Source organism: Micromys minutus, assembly GCF_963924665.1.
Source record: "Micromys minutus genome assembly, chromosome: 4".
Lineage (NCBI taxonomy): Eukaryota > Metazoa > Chordata > Mammalia > Rodentia > Muridae > Micromys > Micromys minutus.
Window position 1 is genome coordinate 54,344,405 of NC_137973.1, and position 25,772 is coordinate 54,370,176.

Sequence of the window (25,772 nt, forward strand, 5' to 3'; positions counted from 1 at the left end):
GAGGAGGGGCGCTGAGGTCCTCGGTGGCGTGAGGGCGGGGCCGGGGGCTGGGACCCGCGGGAGGGAGCGTCGCGTCCTCCGCGCTGCCATTGGCCGGGGAGCCCCGGAGCTGGCGAGGGGAGGAGGCGGCGCTCCATTGGTCGGGCTCGCCGGCCAATTCCTGGAGGCCCGGGTGCGGGGGGTGGGGACCAGGCTGGGGGCAGAGCGTGCAGAGCCGCGGAGCGAGCAGGGCAGCGGGTCCCTCTCCAGAGCGATCCGGAGCCTCCGCGGGACTCGCCGAGCGAACCTCGAAGCATCATCGACGTCTGTCTGCCGCGTTCCGGCTTCTCCGGCGCCGCGCAGAGGAGCGAGCTCGTGCACCACCCGCGCGCCCGTCGCTGGGGCTAAGAGCAGGGACACCGAGGGTGACTGACCCCCAGAGTCCGAGCGCAGCCCCCTCCCGTCGTTCGAACAGCCATGACCCACTTCAACAAGGGCCCTTCCTACGGGCTCTCCGCCGAGGTCAAGAACAAGGTACGCGCGCGGGCGGGCTAGGGGTCTGCCGGGGCGTGGGGGAGGGTCGCGAGCAGCCGCGGGGAGACGTCGTGGCTACGGGAGAGATAGATGCTCGCCTGCTCGCGGAGCCGGCTCGCACGCGCTGTCCCTGGCTTTGTTCCCGCGCCCCGGCCCCGGCCCCGGCGGGTTGTGGGCTCTCGGACGCCTGGAGTCCCCGCAGCGCCGCGGGGCCCGCTCGAAGGCTGTAGGATGCGTCCCTCCGGGAAGGGGGCGCTCCGGAGTGGCCTGTGGCCCTTAGGCGGGGCCCTGCCTCGCGGCTGGGTCTCCGGGAGTTGCCGCCCCCGCCATCCGCCCGGGCCGGGGCTGCCTTGGGACCCTGCGTCTCCTCCCATCCCATCCTGGCCCCCTCCTCCCACAAGCGAAGTTGGGCGGTTACGTGGCCAAACCGGGCCCCTCATTGTTCCTTTCCTCCTCCATGGGAGGGGACGCAGAGTGTCCCGCCGACCCCTGGGACCCGCGGGCGGAAAGGGAGCCTGCCGGCGGCGTCTTGATGCAACAGCCGCTGGTGAGGGAAACCCAGACAAAGCCTGAAACGCGCAGCCTGCGAGCCGGATCAGCTGTAGATGGGAGACTTAGAAATGTAATCCGGAGAAGTTTGCGGCGTGTTGAATTGTCAGGATATCTCGGCAGGGTCGCTTTTGTTCGGGGTTATTTGCTGTGGCGGGTTGCACTTTTGGAGTGATTGGAATCTGGCTACTCTGCTTTTCCGAGTACTCATCTCAAGAATGCATCAGGGTTTATCTTTCAGACTTTTGGCCTGGGAAGAGATGAGAGGCATCCCCCTCCCCAAATCCTCTCCTTCCTTCCTCCCTGCCTGCATTCCAAGTCCATGACATCAGGGGTTTCGGGGAGTGGGGGTGACCAGCCAATCGGCGTGGAACTGCGCACAGACCGCTCATTGTCTCCCTTTTGCTGTTCCGGCCAAAGCCCCACAAAGGAGGGCTGCTGTGGTTTAATTCCCCTTAGCCTCCCGGGAGCCGAAGCATGTCAGGATTGTCACCACGCTGTCCCACCTCCGGTAGAATACTAGGGCATCATCAGGCCAGTGAACACCCCTAGAGTTGCGGGTGTCTGGGGTGTGAAGGGAATTGCACAGAAGTAATGAAGCGCACCGTTGTCAGACCCAAGCAAGAGTGGTTTATTCTTTCCCGATGTTGTATCTAGCGCACCCCTTTGTAGTTCATCTAGAAGATTCTAAACAGCCTTTGAAGCAAGGGACTAATTTTTTTCTGTGCTTTAAAAATTGTAATCTTTGGGGTTTCAACCTTTTAAAAATGTTTTTTGTCTGTTTAAAAGTTTTGCTAAAGAGGTAGAAAAGTTTGGACGACATCACTGACCAACCGAAAACTTCGTTGCAAGATAGCGGTCCTTCCAAGTTTATAGCTCTAGCTTTAGGAAGTCGAGGGCGGTGTCCTGTGAGAACTGGGTGGTTTGTGCCCTGGCGCCGTTTGGCGCTTGATTTACAATTCCTCTGGGATTCTGAGGACCACTTAATCTCTTTACCTTTGTATTGTAAATGAGGGACTGGTGACTTTGGCAGCCCTACTAGTGACTTGACTTTTCCTGGTTCTTGGTATCCAAGCTGGCTTTCTTTTTGCTGACTGGAGTAATAGTTTCTCCCCTTGTTGAGCCAACTCCAGGAAATGCAGAGACTCGGCTGAATCACTGTACTGTAAGACTTGGAAACTGTAAATCCTCAGGTTTTTTGGAAACTTTGGAATGTTGTAAATGCCGTAGGGATTAAAGACCAAGCCCATTTAAACAAAACAAAGAACCCCTTTAATTTATATAGGGCTGTCATCCCGGACCCTTTCATAAAAAAAAAATTTTTTTTGATCTCCCCGGAAGTGGTGCTCTGAGGTGGGAGCAACCCTGGGACTCCAGCATCTTTTCTCCTTAGGGTGTGCCTGGCCCAGGGTCCCAGGAGAAACTTGGAGTATTCGAAGAATTTCAACAAGCAGTGTCTTAGTTAAGTACTTAGATATGTTCAACCGCATGACCGGTTGTCTGCCCTGCCCCTGCCCATCCCCTATTTCTGTCATCCACCTGTTACTACTTGACATTGTAATGATTCCTGTAATGATATTTATCACTTCTGGGCTCCAAAACCAAATCTGCATGTTTGAATGAGATGTTGGTTTTTGGCCAAGAGTGTAGGACTGACTTGGTCAACAAGATCGGACATATGGAAACACGACTTTGACATTGCCTCTTCACGGTCACACCTGCTTTTTTCATGTATAGTTTATGACTTGATTAAATAGCAGAATTTTGTTTTATCATTTTATGTGTATGGGTGTTTTGTTTGCATGTATGTATGTGTACCAAGTGCCTACAGTGCCTGTGAAGGCCAGGAGAAGGCTTTGAATCTCCTGGAAATGGAGTTGATGATTTGAGCTACCAAGTGGGTCCTGGGGGGCGTCTAACCTAGGTTCTCCGAAGCAAGAGCAACCAGTACCTCTTAGGCATTTAACTGTAGCTCCAGTCCCCCTAATTTTGTTTCTTAAAATATCATTTGAGTCTTGAGGAGGTAATGGGGAGTGAAGAGTTCAGCAGATGTAAATTCTAGGCCCCTTGGCCAGTTCCTGCTTCCCCGATGATGTGGGCTGTCTGTTGGAGTCCTCATTGATAAAATGGAAGGAAATATCTTTCCTGAAATACTCTGTCATGGTGGAGCGGACTGTCTTGAGCTTCAGCTCTTAGTAAGAGGGGCTTGCTGGCTGTTTTCTTTCTTGAGTTGATTGTCCAGCTCTCTCAAGTATTCACTTTGTATCACAAAGCATTGATCTTATAAGTTAGTAGTGAAAGCTGTCCACCAATGCTTCGAAGGAGTCTTTGATCTTAAATGCTTCGAATCAGTAAAATTCCTGGGCAGTGTGTCTTTGAAAAATAACATTTATTTGGTGAGCTGCCAGTGCATAGCAGAAATATGCAGACTTCTTTAAAAAGATGGGGGTGGGGAGCAAGAAAATGTGGAAATCTGGCTTTAAAAAAAAAAAAGACTCCTTAGTCTGCCTTGTAAACAGACTGTTTCTGCTTTGGTTTTTTGAGACCCGGTGCCATGGAGTTAAGGTTGATCTTGAATTCACTTGCCAGGAATGATTTGGAACTCCTATTCCTGCCTTCGCCTCCTGTTTGAGAGCTGGGATTACAGATGTGCACACACCATAACTGGCCTGTCTTTAAATAACAACAAAAGAAAGAAACAATAAAAGGACCAGTGCCAGTGATCTACATTGAATCCAAATGGGGCCCTGGGGGTAGAAGTGGTCCCCTGAGGGAGGATGGATTCTCTCCTAAGTGATGCTGTCCGGGTTGAACTGGCTCTTTGAGGGCTAGAAGGGGGGAAAAAAAGAGAAACTGAAAACACAATAAAACCAACAGATCCTCTAAGGAAGGGCAACGTTTCCCGTTGGAGACAGTTGGATCTCAACAAAATGTTGGAGCCAGTAAAGCTGGCCTGGGGCGGATGTCTGGGACCATACAGCTCTCTGAGTCGTGGAGGAAACCTGCTGGATTGGGAAGGGTGTGGTGCCCCCAGTAGTTTACCTCTGTGTGCTCTCTTGGTGGAGGCTGAGTGTTAAGAAAGAATGAGATTGGAACGTGAGATTGGAATGTGTGCTATTCTCACGGTCTTCTGTTCCCACCAGAAAGCCTGGTTTCAGCAAAGCAGCTACTTGAAGAATCTTCTTGACCACCCAGTGGTATTCCCAAACAGCTAAAAGCCACTTCGGAAGACTCACTACCAAATTTTTAAGTCACTTAAAAGTAAACCAAACAGACATTTTAGTAAAATGGGAACCAAGACAGCCTTGCTGCCTGTCCTGTGCCTTTTGAACAAACAGCTGCTTTTCAGGTTGGCCCGGATCAGACTGTCTCCCAGGTGACTCTAGTATTATGTCACATCTTTACTCCCGCACCTGAGAGGCAGGGACAGGTGGATTTCTGTGAGTTTGTGGACAGCCATAGCTATGTAAAAATCAAAAAAGGAAAAGAATAATGGTAAACCATGTCTGGTGGCACACCAGAATCACAGTAAACCATGTGTAGCTGGGCTGAGCTTTTTGTTGTTGGTTTCCCTTAATGCACTGAAGTTAAAATTTCTCATAAGAAAACTTTGTTACTGTTTCTTTCCATCAGAGATTAAGATCTGGGTCTTTTTCAGGGATAGTTCTCAAGATCCGCATTAGGTGTTATTTGAAGGATAATATTTTGAAGTTGCTGTGAAATTAAATAAAATTCTCACAAGAAATGAGAGCTGTGTGGTGGTGGCGGCTTACTGCCTTTGAAGGCAGAGACAGGAGGATCACCGTGAGTTGGAGGCCAGTCTGGTCTACAGAAATAGTTCCAGACAGTCAAGGCTACACAGAGAAACCATGTCTTGAAAACAAACAAAACAAAACTTTTTAATGGAAATATATCTTGCAGGTTGTAGTAAATATTTATCAATTTAATGAATGTATCAGGAATAGATTTTGCTGGAAATCAGCCCCTCTGAGTAACTTTCCCTTGTAAGAGAATGCTGTTGTGCAGGTCTGATGTTTTTGAAGGGTTTAGATGTTTTTATTTTGTCAGTTTGTTGAGCCAGGGTCTGACTATGAAGGCCTGAAACTCACTGAGATCCACCTGCCTCTGCCTCTCAAGGGCTGGTACTTCATAAAGAAGTGTGACCTCACCCTGGCCAGTTTTGTTTTGTAAAGCACTTGTTCTGTGTATACACAAAAAACTCAACCACTAAGATAATTCCATCTTTGTTGCTCATTTGGGGATTATCTCCTTGGGAAAACTTTCTTGAACTCCCAGTCAGAGGGAAATGGTGGAGAATCCCCTCTTTCAGGTCCCCTTTGACAGGTGGTCTCCAGTGCTACCTCCCAGAGGTGGGACAGACTGACTCTTCAGTCAGGACAGGGCCTTTGCTGCTGGACAGAACTAATTGTTGAGGTTTGTCTGCCAGTGTGTGTTTCTTCACTCTCAGCCCCTCATCTTGACCAAAACATAAAGATGCAAGTTGTAAGGATAGGAGAGGTACCACACCTACTCTGGAACACTTTATCATCCTTACAGTCTGGGAACATTATACTGTCAGCTTCTACCTGCATTTTAAATTTCAGAAATAGGCTGACCAGTAAAAATATTGCTAGTGCTTCCAGTACTTGTGTGTGTCCGTCTGTCTGTCTGTCTGTCTGTCTGTCCGCCCATCCTCTATGATTGTTTACCTTCCAGATGAGGACGAGGACTAAGGAGTTTCTTGCTGTCTTTTGTGTGGGTGTTTTGCCGGCATGTAGGTTTAATGAGATTTTTCTCTACACTCCATTTACTGCATTTGTAGTTAATCTTATATTTTTCTCTTTTAATGTACACACAATTGGGTGACTTTAGGCTTTGTTTCCCTCTCATTGTATCCATCTTAACTTCCTTTTCAGGGAGAGTTTGTGACTGTGGGAAGCTTGTCCTTACTGTGGGGCAGGTCCCATGTTCCTGACTTTAGCCATATACGGTGTACATTGGTTGTCTCTGGCTCTAAACTCAGCCGTACGTGGGCTCTTAACTGTTAATGTTTGTCTTCTTGTTTCCTCAGTTTTTTTGGGAAGGGGAGTACACCCAGATTGGTTGTGGGGACTCACTTATGGTAATATATAAATATATTTTGCAAATTTAATAAATGAATTTCTGAGCACTGAGAGGCCTCCTGGGACCATCATCTCTGGTTCCTGTCAGAGCGTGATGAAGCTGTCAGTGAAGAATGGGCCCCTGGGTTTGAATCCCGTTCAAGATCTGGACTTTGGGCAGGTGACTTAGACGTAACCCTGAGCATTACACGGTTGGTGGGGGAAGTCTCTGACCAGGATCCCTCATGTCAAGTGTTCAGAATAATGCCTGGAGCCCAAAGCTCACACAGTACAGATGGTGGTCATTTTGCTGACTAGGCAAACATTTTACTGGCTGCTTAGGTTCAGTCCTGGCTTCTGGGCTGTATTTGTCTTGTAGATGTTGATACTGTCTCCAAAAGCTGAGCTTTCATTTGTATCTGAGGCTTCTGGTAGGAAAGGGGGCCGAAATGCCAAGCATCCTGTTTCCCTTTTTCATCAGAAATGTGATGGGTTTCTGGATCTTTGTCCAGAACTCCCTGTAGCATCTTGATGATGTATTCCCCCCAGAGGACCTAAGACCTCTGCTCCTTTCTGGCCCAGTTTCCCCTGTGAGGTAAGGGGAGAGCTTCTCTGTGTATCACCCTTCTGAGCAGAAATTGGGAAGCTGTGGGGAGTGTGTGTGCCTCTTGGGTGGAGCATCTACAGTGCGAAGGCCAGAGAACTGGGAGCAAGAATTCAGCAAGAAGAGACCCTTTCTTCTCTTCCTCTCAGATCTGCCTTTTTTTAAAAATCCCAGCTTCCCAGCCCTTCTTGCTCCTTACACCCAGCCTCAGCCAGTGGGTAGAGTATGAGCCTCATTGCTGTACTCTTCTCCCTCTCTTTTTGCTTCATGTGGGAGGAAATCCGAGAAAAATAATTAATACCATGTGTAGCAACTCTCTTACTGTTGGTTAATTCAAACATATGATTCTACTTAGGAAGCAACAGCAAGCCAAAGGCTGTACATAGATCAGGTGGTAGGCTGCTTGCCTGGAATACACAAAGCCCTGGGTTCAGTCATAGCACTGTCTAAACTCAGCATGGTCACACGAGCCTGTAATCCTAGCACTTGGGAGGCGCAGGCAGGAAGATCAAGAGTTCAAAGCCATCCTTGGCTGTACGGTGAGTTCGAGGACAGCATGAGACATGTGAGAGACCTTGTCTTTAAAAAGTGGGGGTGAGGGGAGATAATTCGGTGCTTGCCACGAGGACCCAAGTTCGATCCCACCCACGGGAAAGCATAAACAACTAGGTTATGTTAGCATGTGCTTGCAATCCCAGCACTAAGGAAGCAGAGACGGGCAGATAGATCTCTGGAGCTCACTGCCCAGTGAGCTTTGCCTACTTAGCATGTCTCAGGGCAGTGAGAGACCCTCTTGGGGGACTGGGGGTAGATGATGCTCGAGGAATGACACCCCAAGGTGTCCTCTCTCTTCCACACATATGTATAGTCCCCAAAGGAAAAGCAACAACAGTTATTTTACGTGGCTCATGTGTAGAAATTGTACATGAACCTCATAAGCTTGTCAGGGTCTGGGGCCATTAGCAGCCAGACTGCATCCTTCAGGAGGTTGTGAGGAGGTTGTGGGCCTGGACATTTGCTGTGGGTTTTCCTTCTGTTTCTGCAGAGAGCCTGGATGCTGTGTTAGGAACGAGCCCTCATGTTGCCCACCCGGCCAAATGCACCCAGACAAATATCTTGCTCTCTAGATTTTCATCTCTAGTTTTTTCTTCCTTTCCTGGCTTGGTCCTGTTTTTCTTTCTTTTTCTTTTTCTTTTCTTTTTCTTTTTCTTTTTTCTTTTCCTCAGTGGCCAGTGACTCTGTTTTAGATGTGTTTCTGTAGTTGACTATCTAGTACCATTCAAAATACCCACACCCACAGCAAGGGGCTATTTTCCAGAGTGGCTAGAAGAACAGTTTTTTATCTGAGATGTCTTTGCGAAGTATCTTTGTGTGAACTTTTGAACCGTGCTGGCACTGCCCCTGGAGACTTCAGACTCCCCAGGCTGTTGGAAGCAGAGCTCTTAGCTGGCAGCAGGCTCTGGTGTATCAGCGTGACACAGTGACACTGGGAGACAGGGATAGTGGCTACTGCTTTTTCTTTTTCTTTCTTTCTTTTTTTTTTTTTTTTTTTTTTTTTTGAGGTGGATGGGTTTCTCTATTGCCCAGATTCATTTCTTCAATTCCTAGGCCCAAGCAGTTCCCTTTCCTCCACTCCGCAGTGGCGTGGGAGTCCAGGCATACCCTACCCTCTCCTCTTGCTACTTTGAGATGGACTTGCTATGACCTGGATGGGGGAGTTGGGGAGGTCAGAAAGGCTTAGACTCTGGGGCAGATGGGGGCTGGATTCCTGTTTGGCACCGTCTTTGGCTGTGTCCTCTGCTTTCTTCCTTGCTGATGAGAAGCTCTCTGACTCTTTCATCTTTGATGGATGAATGCAAAGATTGTGAGGCGTGGGAACTGTGCCAAGCTGTAAGAGCAAAGTAGTGAAAGACCCTGTCTCCCTGCTCATCTCCGAGACACCTCACCCCCAGGGTCACTCGGGAGACTGAACTCTGGGCTTCCGTGATTCCTTCCCTGCTTCCATACTGGGAAAGTTCATTTAAAGATGCCTCTGTGGGAAAGCATGTAGCTATGGACACAGTATTCATCTGTGTATTAAGTACTAAGCAGTTTTCAGGTTTTTTTTTTTTTTTAATCGCTTTATATTCCTATTTGCTGGTGTGAAATTGGGAAAGGTCACTTTCTAAAAAAAAATCAACTGACAAACAAAGCAAAAAAAATCAAAACAGAAACCAAAAACCAAACGGTATTTGGAAGGTGGAGGATGAAGGATTCAAGGCTCTCCACATAGTAAGGTTCAAGGCCAGTCTGAGCTAACATAGGAGCCTGTCCCAAAAAGCCAGTCAGCGGGCTGGAAAGCTGGTTCGCTAGTAAAGAGCACTTGCTGGACAGCCCTGAAGTCTGGGTCTGAGTCCCATGTGGCAATCCCTGACTGTAACCCTAGGAAGGCAGAGGCAGACGGATCTCTGGCATGCTGAGGCAAGCCAGGCTCAGGCAGAGACGCTGTCTCAAAGGAGTAGGTGGCGAGTGACAGGAGGACACCCGATGCCCTTTCCTCTGGTTACTGTGTACACGTGCGCGCGCGCGCACACACACACACACACACACACACACACACACACACACACACACACACTCTAAATACCTAAATAAAGCTCAAAAGAAATACAGCCAGACAAGCAGCAACCAAAGCTATGTGAGTAGCTTGCTGAGGTTCGAGGCACACAATTTAATTTTTTATTACTATATGGTGAGTCACCAACATCTGTAATCCAGGTTTTGCTATTCACCCTTTCGGGCTTGGGGACCCAAAGTGGGCAGGGGTGAGGACACTTTGAAATGATTTGATAAGTAATAATTTCTGACTTCTCAAATTAATAGGTGGCATCAGAATGGTCCCATAGTAAAGCAACCATTTATGAAGCATTTTCACTCCTATTAGGCAATATAAGTGATCTAAGGATGATTTTCAATCTATGGTAGGGGGCTGGAGGTGTAACGATGGTAGAGTGCCTAATTAGCAGGCAGGAGGCTCTGTGTGCCATCTCCAGTTCTACACATTTGAAAAGTCACAGAGGAATGTGATAGAATGCTTGCATGTAATATTTAAAATGCCATTTTATGCAAGGGGCCTGAGCAATGGGTATTTTGATATTTATGGTGGGGAAGGAATGCCCTGGATTTAGTCCCTGAGGATACAGAGGGACAGCTGCTGAATGTGAAGTCTTCCAGTGTCTTGATGGGAATGGCCAACAAAGTCTAGGGGAAAAAGGGGGACTTTTAGGGAGCTCCTGCGGTGCTCATGAATGTTCTCAGCTGCCCTGGGATGTGAGAGCCATCAGGATCTCCCGTTTGCTGCAGAGGAAGGAAGTTTGGCACGAGTGCAGATACCCCAACAGTGCACAGAGCTGCTTTAGTTAAAGGACAAAGAGAAAGACGCTGAGCTTGGAGAGGGCCGGACAGCCAGGGTCCTATGACAAGATGCAGAGGAGGAGAGATGCAGGAAGGCTGGCCTCGTGCAGGAGGAGGGCTGGAAACGCCTAGATTGGGCTGCTGAGCACTTGCTGCTAGCCTTTTGAGAGACTGGGCAGGTGGAGCGTTTTTCTTCAGCGAGTAGGAGCGAAAGGGCTGGACATAAAAGACACACACAGCTCTGTATTCGAGGTCAGCATCATTGCTGCTCAGTGGTTTGCTTGTTTCTGTTAACATAGGAGCCTGTGCTTATCGGACGGCTAGTGAGAGAGGGGCTGGGGACAGAGTGGGAAGAAAGTGGAGGACCCTAAGACAGAAGTGATGTGTGCTGGACCTCTCTTTAACCAGTTGTGTTCTTATGTGGAATGGGGTGTCACTGTGTGTGGAATACACTGCACTCAGCTGCTTGGCTCAGCTGAGCCTGCTGGAACTCTGCTGTCTGGGGACTTTTTTCCTCCACCCATTCCTCTCTGGCCCTTGTCCTGGAGGAGAGGGGAAGTCGGATTTCCTTTTCTGAGCCTGTGTGTCTGTCACATCACCTCTGGGAGACCTTTGTCCTGGGACAAGAACACTGACACTACAGTTCATGAGGACTGACTTTGTTCCCCTTGGCTGTATTCACACTGCATGGCAGTCACATACAGTGTGAGTTGTCTTTACTGTTAATAGGGACGTCCTGGAGCCTCTAATCAGATCCTAGCTGGAAAGAGGAAGCTGTGCTCCCAGTGTTTGTTTGTTTGTTTTTGTTTCGTAAAGAAACTGAGTCTTGTTTCCTGTTTTGCTGTGGTAAGAAGCTTGAACTCCAGTATGCATCTATCCTGTCCACCGTCATATTTGTGCAAGTCATGGTGGCATGCAGGTATGTGACCCCAACTCCCAGGTTTATTATTTTTCACATTATCATATTAAAAGAAAAGAGCCTGGCATGGTGGCACAGACCTTTAATCCCAGCACTTGGGAGGCAGAGGCAGGTGGATGTCCGAGTTCCAGGCCACCCGGGTAGATAAAGCAAGTCCAGGACAGCCAGGGCTTATTAACCTAAGGTCTCTAGCAAGTTCTTACACAGCTTGGGTTTGAGACCCATGACCAGGGTCTGATGTGAGAATGAGGAAAGGACAGACACATAGAAAGAGCAGCTGGGATGGGGTGTACTAGGCTCTCTGAAGGAGAAACCACAGGAGCCTGGAAGCTCTGTGTTTGGCATATGCAGTTGAATAGAGAGATGGGGTTATTGCTTGTAACTGAACTGGAAAACAGGGATATGTGAAACAGGGCTATATACAAAAGGAGGCTTTTCTTTTTCTACAGTCCAGTTGTTACCCCCTTTTCAGGCCACCCTCCCACAGTTCTTCATCCCATTCCTCCTCCCCCTGTCTCCAAGAGGATGCCCCCACCTTCCCCAGTCCCTACTCCCTGGGGCCTCAAGGCTCTCAAGAGTTAGGCACAGTCTTCTTGCACCTAGGCCAGACCAGCAGGCAGTCCTCTGCTGTACTTGGGTCCGGAGCCTACGACCAGCATGGTCTAGAGTGGAGCGGTCTGTCCGGCAGCCGTCCTCGGGTTGTAACGTGGGACAGAGAAGCCATGCTGCATACGATTTGCACACGCGCTCGTTTTTCATCTAGTTTCACCTGGCTATGTTCCTGTCAACAGCACACTGTCACTCGGGGCTCGAGGCACTCCCTAAAGGTCACTTCCCATGCGGTTTCATGAAGCACACAAGGGAGCTTTTTTAAAAGGGGGAAACGGGAAATTCCATCCTGTTATTCAGTGGAAACTTTGTGTCCTCTAATTTTCATAGAGGGAGACTGCCTTCTTGCATGTTTAGTACATTTGTGTGAGTCCCTGGCCAGCTTGTAACCTGCCTTTAAAGTTTAGTAGTCAGGATCTGTAGCTGGTTGTGTTGGGCCGTTTGTTGGGTGGTCACGGTCAAATGGACAACACGATACCATGGTAATAAAGGCACCCACAGTCTGAGTTGACAGATCTAGGTCCCCAGGCAGAGTCCCATAGTTGGGGCTGACTAAAGTGCTCATAACTTGCCTGCAACCTGTCCTAGTCCAGCTCAGTAGCAGATAGGGAACCATGTGACTCATGGGAACTCATGGGTGACGGAATGGCACCTGAGAGGAGGGCTTCCGAGGTCCCAGTCACCAAGGAGCTTCCAGTGCCTTGCTTTTGGGACTGTGATGAAGCTTTTGCAACTTCCTCAAATCACAGTTGATCACAGATACATCTCTGAGGCAAACTTGTTGTAAATGCACATCCCTAAGCTGCAGAAGGTGTGGGAGCCAACATAGGTCCCATAGACTTCAGCACCGTCCATGTGCAGGTCAAAGGTTTTGGAGGTGGCTACGGTGCTGTGAAGAGATGCAGGTGTGTTCCAGCTCTGGGAACAGAGAAAAGAACAAATTTGAGAGGCGGCCTCGTTGACATCCAATGGGGCTTCAGCTGGGACCTTCTTTCAATAAAATCTCTGTAGATCTCTCAAATTGACAAGGGAGCCCATTATGGAGAGGATCTTCTCCAGCTGGCTTTCTTGCAGACTTTCTGCTTGTGCTTAATTGATACCAACAGGTGTTTTGGCTTTTAGTCCATTTCCCTGGGTCTCCTGTGTATTCATCCAGAGTCGAACCTCCATGTGCCTCAGAATAAACTGACTTTCTCTCCTGTAAACTTTCAGTTAATGTTCTGATTATAGCTGGCCCTCTCATAAACTTGCAGGCCCCTCTAGTCACTCCTAGCCCAGTTTTTCACAATAGGCTGCGTATGAGTGGTTGAACATTCATTCATTCATTCATTGAGACAGGCTAGGTTCCAACATGTAATCCTCCTGCCTCTAAGTGTTGGGATATAAGCATGGGTCACTATGCTTGGCTGTATCGGATTTCTTTAATCTTTTTACCATTCGGTTGGATCTTTCTAGAGGCTGATGTCAATTTGTCAGCCTCTGTTAGGATGCATCCTGATTATAGTATCGGGATCCAACCAGGGTTCAGTGGAATGGCTACCCAACATTCTGTATTTGATTCTAAACTCTACCTCCAGTTTCAGTCAGGATGATAACCTGGTGATGAGGAAAAGGCATATCTGTAAGTGGTTCTCTACCTGTGGGTCACGAGCCCCACGGGAGTTACATATCAGGTAATTACAGTTCTGAAGTAGCATGAGGAACTGCATTAAAGGGTCACAACATCAGGAAGGTCGAGAACCACTGATCTAGATAATCCTTTGGCAAATGGATTTTGGCTTTGGAAAAGTTAGCTGACAGAAAGTGCAGATGGTTTAAAAGTTTACATCCTCTTTCCACGCCTGTTTTTTGTAAGTAACGCTTTTCCATGGGTATCACCTGAGGCTGTGGTGATTCAGGCAAACAATAATTACATCACTATACGAAGACGACGTGAGTCTAACTCAGCTCACTGAGGAAGCACTGTTAGCTCTAGACCTTTGGGGTAGGGCTTCAGGTGTATCTTGAATGATTTGCTTATTGCACAAAGTAAGCTTTTTCCGACTCCCAGTTTAAGTTTTATAAGCATGCCATGGTTTCTGGATCATTCATTACCTGAGTAAAAAGGCACTGAGCCCGGGTGACTGCTCCTGGCCTACCTTCCAGACCTGCTGCAGACAGTGTCCTGAGCAGGCCATCTAAGATTACTAGATTGGCTGGTCCAGGAGAAGTGACGCACGCCTGTGGTGATCACAGCAGCGCTCAGGTGCAGGTGTCTCTCAGTCACAAGACAGACCTTTAAACTCTGAGGCCGTAGGCTGCTGATGTGACCCTAGATGAAGGTCACTGTCTGCCGACTATTGTACCGCACGTCAAGGAAGGAGACCTGGGCAGCTGTTCTTGAATGTGATTCCTGTTGGGTGCGTGCTCACTTTCACCGATGTCCCCCATTCCCTCCAGGACAGCCATCATCTCCTACCAACCAGTTTTGGGAGCTGCTAGTTCCTGATCATCATGGCAGGAAACTGCCACGGTCCTGGAGCAGTGGGTAACACTTAGACCAATCCACAAGCAGTGGGCAGGCAGGCAGACAGAGACAGGTTCTGACTGGGCTTTGAGACCTCAAAGCCCACCCTCTGACACTCCTCTAGCAGCAAGGCCACACCTCCTAATCTTTCTCAGTTTCACTAACTGCGTCTGGGCCTTCAAATATGAACCTTTGTGGACTTCCTCTTGCAGCCCTCCCCAGGCACTCACATGAGTGGGATTTTTAGGTAGATAGTTTGGGGTTGTGCTGAATCATCTGAGTGGCTCAAAAACAGCCCCAGGAGAACTCAAGCATGGCTTGAACACTGGGAGACTGTTGTCAGCACCAGAAACAATGACCTGGACTATTGCTTCTGGCTTTTAACAGTCACTCTTGATGATTTATGGTAAAAGGGAAAACTGATTGGTTCCCTAGATTCATGGGCAGGTACCTGAAGATTTAATTAGCCACGACAAAAATGTCAAGAGAGAAATGGTATGTTCGGCAAGCATGTATTTTCATTGTCATCCCCTGAGTTCCATATGCCAGCATATGATGCATGTAACACGCACAGCATTTACACTGTTCTGGGTATAGTAATGATCAGTAGATGGTTTAAACAATACAGATGTGCACGGGCTGTGTGTATCTATAGCAGCTAGGGATTTGGGTGTCGGCAGGGGTCCCAACTCAGAGCCCCGTGGCGGATTCAGGAATAAAAGTGATCTTCACTCTTCAGTGCCTGGAATGTGCGGTCATCAGGCTACTCTTTTTCCATGAGGGTGAGCCTTAGGTGTGCCAGCAGCTTCTTGTTGAATGCTTGCTGCTTACCCCAAAACAGCACCAGGTTTGTTTCTGGTCCATTGCTGAGATGACTTTGAAACCTTTTGTCTCCCCAGTTACTTTGTCTCCCTGTTGAAGACTTCCCAGTGAAAAGTCCCAAAAACCAGCCAGTTCTGGGCTGCCTCTTACTAACTAGAAGGCTTTTTACCTGATGTAGTGTCTCCTTCTACTATTAGGAAGCACAGGCCCTTAGGGCTTGTGGTTTTGATGAGAATCCTTTTCCTGTGTTTTATGTTTTATTTGACAGAGGATGACGCTTACTTTGAGGAAGGGGGTGAGACTGGGGGGGTGATGGAGAGAGATTTATGTATTATAGTTCAACTGGCATTTCTTACCCCGTCTGTCACTGTCATTTTATCCCCGTAACCAGAACCTAATGTCTGTCTCTGCCAAGTTTAGTACAAAGAAATGAAGCTGTTGAGTGGGCTGAGCGTTGTCACCTAAGTTTGTCACCACAAGACCCTCTCTCTGGCCCATGTCACCCCATGTGTATGTTCTGCCTACCTACATAATTTAAGTTTTGTGTACAGACACTGTAGTAGAGTCTGAAGTTAGATTAAAGATGAGCCTCACAGGATTGGCCTGCACTTGAAGGATGATCAGCAGTGGGCGCTGAGTCGCCCAGACCAGAGAGCCAGGCTGGGCAGAGAGAAGACAGACACAGACCTGTGACTCGACTTATTGCTCTTGAGTTGGGTTCTCAGTACAGGAGGAAAGACAGATGGACAGTTGATGTTCAGGGGGAACGAAAGCAGACTGAGCGTTGGTTGGTAGAGGTGGATGGTTGACCCAGTTAATCCTGAAGACCTTTTTCCCAGTCTTCATCCTTAAACATGTTTCCAGGAAGATGCAGTCGAATTTCTGTGAGGAGACTCCATCAGCTGTGCCCAGGCACGGTTCTCCTCAGCACTGTGATCTTCGCTTCTTTCTTTCTTTTGTTCTATTCTGTTCTGTTTGGTTGAGATGGGCTTTTCTCTCCATGGAACTGTCCTGGAACTTAGTCTGTAGACCAGGCTGGCCTGGAACTCACAGAAATCCACCTGCTTCTGCCTCCCTAGTGCTGGGGTTAAAGATGTGCACTCTTACACCCTGCTATGGTCTTCCTTCCTTCCTTCCTTCCTTCTGTCTGTTTGAGGGTGTTGGATCCCCTGGAACAGGAAATACAGACAGTTGTGAGATTCCATGTGGGTGCTGGGAACTGGACCCAGGTCCTCTGGAAAAGCAGCAGCCAGTGCTCTTATCCACTGAGTCATCTCCAGCCCCTGATTTTATGTTTTATGTTTATTTGTACCACCCTTTTGTCCATTCATAAATCTATTTTTTGTTTTTGAGGGGCCTCTATGCTGACTTATTTCCCTGCAGCTCTGGAGTCCAGACTTCCTCCCTAGTGTGTATAAAAGTTCCTCTCCCCCACATCTTGTCAGATGTTGTCAGTTTTCTGGATGGCAGCTCTTCTAACTGGAGTGATGTGGGATTTCAAAGCACTTTTAATTTGCATTTCCCTGATATCTGAGGTTGTTCAGCCAAAAAGTATTATTTGAATTTTGTATTTATTTCTCTTGAGAACTGTTTTGTAGCCTAGATTGGATGGTGTTTGATGTTTTATTTATTTCAAGTTCTTCATATATATATATAGCTTAGATATTAATATTCTTAAGTGTAATTTTTTTGAGACAGTGTCTCACTAGATAGCCTTGGCCTAGAGCTCTCCAGGCTGCCCTTGAAATCTAAGGATCCACTCACCTCTTCCTTTCATGTTGGACTAAAGACATGCACTGCCACACCTGACCTAGCAAAGCTCTTTCCTCCTTTCTGTAGGCTGCGTCTTTATTCTAACATTAGGGTTATTGTTTTTTGGGTTGTTTTGGTTTGGCTTTTTATTTTTGCTTTGTTATAAGGAAGAACATGTCATTTTAGCCTATGTTCAGAAATTAATGAAGCTTTTAAGGTGAAAATAATTGTATTGGCTAAAGGGTTTTTGTTTCTCTTTAATTTACGCTATGTTTTGACCAGATCCACCACACATACCACTTTCCCTCCCAACCCCACTGAATCCACTTGGTGCTGTCTGAATGGGAATGGGTATAGGGTCACCTTCCAGAGCATGTATAGCCTCTTCAGGACCCATCATTGGCCAGTAATTAGGAATAGGGCATCATGAACCCTTCTGTGGTGGGAGTTTGGCTGCTTTGACTCTTGGGCAAGTCTTGAGCACTTGGTGACGCCTTTGAGTTAATGTGTGCAACAGCCCCGTCACGCCAGGCAACAGTGGTTTGTTCCTACAACTTTTCTCTTATTCTGTGCATGTTGACAGTTGTGGGTCAGTGTATTAGCGCAAAAAGAAGCATCCCTGAGGGTGGACATAGGTGTTAATCTGTGTTGTTGGGAACTTGCAGCTTATTACTGTGACCATTTAGCAGAGTAAGAGTGGTGGGTTCTTATCTCTGACTTAGGCAGCCGTGGGTTTTTGACCCAGTCCACAGTGCCAAGTCATGAGTACCATCAGTAAGGAGTGAGCCTTGAGTCCGATCAGAGAGGGACTGGTTATTCTTACAACCTCTGTTCCTCTCTTCCACCAGACTGGTTGGTAATAGCTTTCAAGGTTCACCGCTGTTGTTTGCTTTTCTCTCCCAGTAGGGGACTGACTTCCAGTCTGTACCAGCCCGATTCTTCCATGTTCTGTGACTCAAGTATATGGGGTCTTTAGGGCTTAGCATCAAATTCTGGGGGGTAGCCAAAAAGACTGGCAGTAGCATATAATGTTCGAGGGGGTTCTATACCACTCAAAAAAGGTATCTCATACCTGGTGCTGGGCTTTTAAAACTACTCTGTGGTATCTAGGTGAAACTCCCTCTGTTACAGGGCACCTCCATTTGACCTCTATACTATCTATAAAAACAAGAGAGACCCTGCCTCAGAACTAAGAGGGAAGGAGAAAACCACCTCTGAATTGTTCTCTGACTACCACCCTTACAGCATGCAAGCACACACGCACTAATAAAAGATTTATTTTTAAAAGACATCATCACCACCATCCTGCAGAGACAGTCTGTAAGTTTCATCTCTGTGTTTGAAAAAGTGAGAGAATGCTTTCTTTTCATCTGCATCCCACCATGTAGCTCACGTTGGCTTTACATCCTGTAACTCCACTTGCCTCTGTCTTCTTGTGCTGGGATTACAATTTTGCAACACTTTAACTTTTTTTATTTTAGATTTATTTTTTAATGTGTATGGGTGTTTTACCAGAGTGTGTGCCTGTGCTACCATGTGTCTATGGCTTTTTTTTTAAAGATTTATTTATTTTATGTATATGAGTACACTGTAGCTGTCTTCAGACACACCAGAAGAGGGCATCAGACCCAATTATAGATGGTTGTGAGCCACCATGTGGTTGCTGAGAATTGAACTCAGGACCTCTGGAAGAGCAGCCAGTGCTCTTAACTGCTGAGCCGTCTCTCCAGCCCCGTGTCTGTACATCTTGAGGATTGTAGTTGTGTAGACAACCAGAAGGAACTTAGTGAACTTTTTGAAGTCAGTCTTGCTGCTGTGGAGACAGGAACTGACTGGATCAGAAGTTAGGCTCCTAGTGAAGACAGCCAGAGAGGAGAAGTGTCATTCCAAAGTTTGCTGTGTTGGAGGAGACAGATTATGCACCAGTGATTATCCGGAGTAGGGTAGTTTCTGCTTTCTGCTTGGTCCGTCACTGACAAGGTGAATCTCAGGCAGAATCTTTACTATCCATACCTCCCCTTCCAGGCCCCACCCAGTGTTACCCGAACTGGCATTGGAATGAGACCTTCTCAAAGAGTGAGGGTACAAGAGCAGGAACGTTGCTGCACACCACAAGGTATACCTTATCCTGTGGTGTGAACTGGCCTCCAGGCTGGATTTGATTCTCGAAACTCTGCAGTGCTGTCTTACAATAGAAACCTATTGGGTTTCCTTTTGTAACTCTGGTTAAGCAAACACAGTTGAAGTGAGTTATCCATTATCCATTCCCCGTTCTCTAATTATGGGTGATGGAGTGTGAAGGGGACACAGTAATCCCTGAAATCATGTTTACTTCAGTGGAGCCTCCCCTTGGTGATGGGGGAAGGGAGGCACCTGCCACCAGCAGCAGCTCTGACGCTGTTCCGGAACTATTTGAAAGCTTTCATGAGCCTACAAGAGGAGGATGTAACTCTTACTTACTTGTCGTGAGGAATGACATCTTTGCCCACCTTGGGGTAAAAAATGAAAGTCGTGTCATGTCTGTTGAAGTGTAGTCAGTTGAGCCCATTGGCTTTTAAGATCCGGTGCTGACCTCCGTTATTAGACATAACCTAGCCAGCTTCTCACCTGTTTGCCCTGGCCCTGCTGACCCATGTGTGTCTCTTAGAAAAGGGCACACATGCAGCCTCGAGTCCTGTGTGCTCCTCTCCTGCCTGGCTAGTTAGACCTGAACTCCAAGGACCTCCTCCTGGGCAATGTAGTGATGTGCATGGCTCGGTAATTAAGCCTAATTATGTTTTATGGGCAGCAGACATCCCCTCTGTTCACTTCCATTTCTGACAGCGCTGTAATTGCTGCACAAGCTCCTGTCTAGCCCCCGGGCTCTGCCTCCGTGTGTTTGCTTGGCATTTTAGCTGTGCCAAGTGCAGAGACATAGCATATGATCTTGCCTTGCTTCCAACTGCCACCATTGCGGCCACTGTCTTACCCCTACCCCCTTTTTTTGAGACAGTCTGTTGTGTAGCCCTGGTTGTCCTGGAAGACACTCTGTAGACCAGTCTGGTCTCGATCTCCGAGAGCTGGGATTAAAGGTGTGCTGCATGCCGTTTTTAATATTTGTTTCACTTTTTTTTTTTTTTTTTTTTTTTTAAAGTTTAGAGTGGCTGGGCAGGGGTGACTCAGACCTTTAATCCCAACAAGAGATAGAGGCAGGCAGATCTCTGAGTTCAAGGCCAGCCTGGTCTACAGAGTGAATTCCAGGAAAACCAGGGATACACAAACCCCGTCTCAAGAGACAAAACAAAATAGAATCTTAGGGTGCCACCCACTTGATTTATAACATCCTTTTGTAACTCCAGTCCAGGGAATCTGATACCTTCTTCTGGTCTTCGTGGGCACTTCATGGTGCACAGACACAGACACAAGCAAAACACCCATAGACATGAAATAAAAAAAATAAATCTTAAAAAAGAAAAAGAAAAGGAAAAGGTTTAGGTTTATATATAGTATTGCGAAATTCAAAGGTAGTGGATTTTAAAGTCCTGAGAACTGTTTTTAAAATGTATGTGCCCACACACGCACATGCGGTGTAGTGTGTAGTTGTAATAGAAGGCAGATCCCAGAACTTTGGGAAACTCCTGGAATGGTATGTTCTAGATAGTTGAGATACTGTGTTAAGTAGTCCCATGTGTCAGAATCTCTCCCCATCCTCCTTTGGAATGTGGTGATTCATGACTCAGTCTTTAAAAGTTTAAGGTCCAGCTGATGGTGTATTGCAACACTCTGCTAAGTCCTGTCCCTTGCGTCATGCATGATTGGGACTTCATCTTGTATTGTTGAATTCTCTCCTTGGTCCTGGCTTCTCTTTTTATGTTCCTTAATTGACACCGCCTTCACCAACAGTCTGTGCGTATGTAGTTACTGCAGCTGCAACCGCTGGTTAAGGTCACTGGCAAACTCTCCTGTAGGGGAGGAGCTACCTGTCTCAGTTGGGGCTTTGTGAGCCAGTGGTGGATGTCCCTGTTACTGAGTCGCTCTTGTGTTTCAGATCGCATCCAAGTATGACCAGCAGGCCGAGGAAGATCTGCGCAACTGGATAGAAGAGGTGACAGGCATGGGCATTGGGACCAACTTCCAGCTAGGGCTGAAGGACGGCATCATCCTGTGCGAGTGAGTGGCCGAGTGGCCTTTCTCCTCTCCCACTCCTGTCTGTGGGCTTCTGCCTTGATTCTGGTTCTCCATCTAGAATGTTGACCTGGATGTTCTACCACTGTGTTTTCCCTTCCTGACATCCAGGACATCAGCTTAACATTCTGGCTCTTGTTTTTTTTGATCTATAAAGTGTCATTGTAATTCTGTTTTTAGACTCATAAACAAGCTACAGCCAGGCTCTGTGAAGAAAGTCAACGAATCCTCACTAAACTGGCCGCAGGTAATCGTCAAATGGGTGGCCTCCTGTCCACCCTTCCCTCCCTCCCCTCCTCTCTGTTCCTTCCTTCCTCCCTCCTCTCTGTTCCTTCCCTCTTTTCCTCCCTCGGTCTCTTTTCCTCTCTTGCTCCCCCTCCCTACCTTTCTCCTCTCCTGGTTGTCCCTCCCTCCCTCCCTTCCCTCCTTTCCTTCTCTTGTTTTTTATAGCCCAGGCTGCGCTCACATTCATCATGTGTTCCCTGATGGGAATTGCCAGACAAGCCAGCTTGCTAGACTGGCTAAGTAGATGAGTGTATCAGAGACTCTCTGCCTTAGCAGAGGATGATGAGGGGAAATACCAAATGTCAACCTTTAGCCTGCAAACATAGACGCGCGCGCGCGCGCGCGCGCGCGCGCGCACACACACACACACACACACACACACACACACTGGCACCTACACCCAAACCCATATACTAACCCACATAAATGTATACCATACACACATATACACATGGCCAGTTTGGCCCCTGTGGACTCAGTTTGTAAACTAGCATGCATGAAGTCCTGGATTTGATTCCCAGCACAGCATAAGTAGGGAGGGGTAGCACTACTTATTATAGTACCAGGTCTGGAAGGTGGGGTCTGGGCAAGAGGATCAGAAATTCAAGATCTTTGTCAGCTCTATGACCAGTTTTATATAAGGTTTGAACTTCACGAGATTCTGTCTCAAAACAAGAACAACAAAAAAGAACTTAAAAAGAAAAACAACTTTACAAGACTATTCTATAAGCCCTTTCAGAGAGTAAGCTGTTCGCCTATGTATCGGATAGAGAATCCTCACTCTGGTGTCTGTAACCAGTTATCTAGACTGAAGAATCTTGGTGTGTCCATATTCAGTTTCAAACCTTACACGCCTCTTTCTGTTTATAGTTGGAGAACATCGGCAACTTTATTAAAGCTATCCAGGCTTACGGTATGAAGCCCCATGATATATTTGAAGCAAACGACCTTTTTGAGAATGGCAACATGACCCAGGTTCAGACTACGCTGGTGGCTCTAGCAGGTCTGGTACGTACAGACTCTTCACTGGATTAAAGAAACTTTCCTGCACATAGGTGATGAGTGACATCATTGTTCTCCCAGGGATGCAGAGACCACGTGGGGAGGGGCCTGTGTCTTCTGTAATTGCTGGCTTTGTGAAAGGCTGCTGACATCAGCTTGGGCTAGATAGGTTAATTAGGGCCCTGCGTTTCAGAGGGTACAGTGTTATCACTGAATAGGCCTAAGTGTGTCTTCTACCTCTGGAATGACATGAGCTCATGAGGCCTGTCTGTGGGCGTCACTTCCTCATTGTTCCCTCTTCAAAATGCTGGTGGCGAGTCCCAGTGTTCCAGCTCAGGTGGGGAATGTGTTTCTGTCTAGGCGAAAACAAAAGGATTCCACACAACCATTGACATTGGCGTTAAGTATGCAGAGAAACAAACAAGACGTTTCGATGAAGGCAAATTAAAGGCTGGCCAAAGTGTAATTGGTTTACAGGTAAGTGGTGCGATACTCTTTTTTTTTTTCATTAAATGTTCTGCCTCTCACTAGTAAAATATGCATAATTTAGATGGCTTGGATATACACATGGCATTGACAGACTCAGCAGGCAAAGGTAGGAGGATTGCTCTGAGTTTGAAGCCATCCTGGGCTACATCTGAGTTCAAGGCCAGCCTGTTCTACAGAATGAGAGCTTGTCTCAGCAGATGAAAATTAAATAATATGTGTAAGAAAATGGTGGTGGCTTTAAAAGATCTTCAGTTCTGCCACCCAGCTTGACCGTCGTTTCTCTAGGAAATTAAGTTGTTTATAAAGATAGTCATATTATCTTTAAAAGGGGGAAATGAACTTGTAAATTCTTGGCTGTTACTGACCAAGGGAAGCAGTGTATAAAAGACCAGCATGCCAGAGTCATATACTGGTGTGTGGTGCTCTGTCAGCCTTGATCACTGGGTTCTCTCAGTGGCTGGGAAGTACTTGGTTATGTAACTTTTACAGTCTCCCCGGAGAGAGTCACCAAAATGCAGCCAGGCGGCAGTGTCACTGCTAAGGACCTCTGTGGTGTGCCGACCTCTTGACTGAGTCTCTGTCAGGTGGCTTTAATGTTAAAAAGCACACATTTGTATAAATGGTGGGGAACTGGAAAGAAGAGTCCAAATACTGATCACTTAGTAAGTTAGAACTCCTTGCAAGTAGGAGCGTGCAGCCTGAAAATTTTACATCAGTGTCTGAAAAGACGGGTTAAGAGACAAAGTTATAAAATACTGTGAACTTCTAAAGAGGTATGTGTGTCTTTTTGTAAAACGTGGGTTTCTATATGTGGGTGTGGCTCTAGACTTGCACAGGACACATATGCAAATAAAACCCAAGGGTATTCACAGATGTCTGCTGCAAACTCTAGCTGTAGTTAGATGAACGTTAATGTTACAGTGACTTTCCTCCCTCTTCTTTGGGGGAGGGGAGCTTATGTTATGAATTGTGTGAATCTTTTCTATTGCGGGAGTTTTGCTTTTAGTAGTAAAATTGTTCCAAGTGTCATCTGAGCATGGCAGTGTACCCGTGACCCCAGTACTGGGGAGATGGGGGATCAGGAGTTTAAGATTATCCTTGACTACCTAGGGCGTGCAAGGCCAGCCTGTGTTTATTGTCTCAAAAACTATTTTTAAGGAGCAAACAAAAACCATCAGTCCGGGGAGCAGCCCTTCTTCCACGAGCTGCTCGGGGTGTTCCTGGGTCATATAGCTCTCGGCAGGGAGGAGATGTTAATTATTCCTCCGAACCTGCTTCATTTCACTTCACGCTTCTCTTACTGCCTTGTTCTGGTTCTGGCCAGAGAGTTGAGGAAATAAATGTATTTTCCTCCCATGAACATGATGACGGTTCCCGAGTGCCTGGCGTCTGCTGTAACTCGGAGCGTGCGGGCTGCGCATGCAACCCCCAGACGGCTGTGGGTTCGGGGCAGCACAAAGTTGTAAACTTACTTGAAACAGTACAAGGTTTTTTTGTAAGTTGCTGCTGCTCCTCCTAACCTCCCTCCTCCCTCCCCATCATGTAGTTCTGGAGGGTGAGCTTTGTAGCTGACAAGATCCAGGTTGGGTGCAGTTGGAAGCCTCTTTGCCTGGTCTCCTCTGCTGGCTGTGGTTTCTCTGAAGAGGATACACTTTAGTCTGGTCCCGGGCTGCGGAAAGCATCAGGGAGTCAGTTACCCACAGTTCTGCCCACACTGTGTCTTCTTATTAATAACACATCTGCAAGTTCACTGCAGCTAGCTGCTGTGGGTTCCTTATATTTAAGAGTGTTTGGAATGTCCCTTTTTAAATTAGCCTTCACACAGAGGGCAGTTCATGCATAGTCGCCTGAGCAAATTCCTTAGCTCAGGAGTTTATAAGTCCCAGACTTTCCTTGTCTTTTTTTCCTTTTTTTTTTTTTTGGTGCTTGGGAATTGAACTGAGATCTTTGTGTATTGTGTGTGACAAGTGAGAACGTTTTTTTTTTTTGTGCATATGTTGTTCTGACTTCTGATAATTAATGCTGACCTTTTAACTTAAAAGATGGGAACCAACAAATGTGCCAGCCAGGCGGGTATGACGGCCTATGGCACTCGGAGGCATCTTTATGATCCCAAAATGCAGACTGACAAACCCTTTGACCAGACCACCATTAGCCTGCAGATGGGCACCAACAAAGGAGCCAGCCAGGTAAGCCGTGTCTTGTTAATACTAGAGGCAAAGGGCATGGAGGAGTAGGCGACATTAGCGTTGACCCCCATAGCAAGACGCTCGAATGGTACTTTTTCCATAGTGGTTTTAGCCTTCAGGAAAGTAGATTTCCCTGAGAGCAAAAGAATCAAAGGACCCTTTCTCTGGCCTGAAAAGTGTAGCATGGCTAATGGTTTTGGTTGGCAGTAAGAACAGCTGGCCTTTCTGCCTAACAAGAAAAAGCCATGTTTATATGTGTTCCTATTCCAAAAGCCAAGGAAACGGGAGTTTGTTCTCCCCTGTCCCGGTTTGGTTTGGTTTTTAAAGGGGTCCATTTAAGTGGGCATATAAGGTTATTTGGCATTTCTGGTAAAAAGCTATCTAGTCAGAATTCTTATGAAATATTAAGCAAACAAATGAATTTGTATGAAATGCTAGTTAGATAATTTTTAAAATAATGAGGAGGAAAGGGTTTATTCAGTTTACATTTCCATGTCGTAGTTCATCCGAAGCAGGAACCTGGAGGCAGGAGCTGAAGCAGAGGTCATGGAGGAGTGTCACCCACTCACTGGCTTCCCTTGCCTGCTCCTTCCTTGAGACAGACAGGCCTGTCCGTCCAGAGGCCTCCAGCATCCATTAGCAATCAAGAAAATGCCCCACAGAGACACACACAGGCCGATCAGATAGAGCTAATTCCTTCATTGAGGGTTACAGTTCCCAGGTGTGTCTACCTGAAAGCCAAAATGAGTCGTCACAGGATTTCAGAAAAAATGGGGGTGTGGATGAGATGACCCAGGGGTTAAAGGCGATTATCTGGTTATTTGAATTTGACTCCTGGAACCCATGAAGATGGAGGGAGAGAGCTGCTACAGGG

The 25,772-nt window shown here is 47.2% G+C and overlaps 1 protein-coding gene across 1 annotated transcript in view; it reads left to right on the top strand.

Annotated features, from left to right (window-relative positions):
- The first annotated feature begins 217 nt into the window (after window positions 1-217).
- The window catches only part of CNN3 (calponin 3), a 28,219-nt gene continuing 2,664 nt past the window's right edge, over window positions 218-25,772 (top strand). The window contains exons 1-6 of the mRNA XM_080916373.1: window positions 218-513; window positions 20,797-20,918; window positions 21,114-21,180; window positions 22,089-22,226; window positions 22,581-22,697; window positions 24,752-24,898. Coding sequence (XP_080772499.1) covers window positions 457-513; window positions 20,797-20,918; window positions 21,114-21,180; window positions 22,089-22,226; window positions 22,581-22,697; window positions 24,752-24,898 — 648 coding nt within the window. The 5' untranslated portion in view covers window positions 218-456. The remainder of the gene's footprint in view (window positions 514-20,796; window positions 20,919-21,113; window positions 21,181-22,088; window positions 22,227-22,580; window positions 22,698-24,751; window positions 24,899-25,772) is intronic.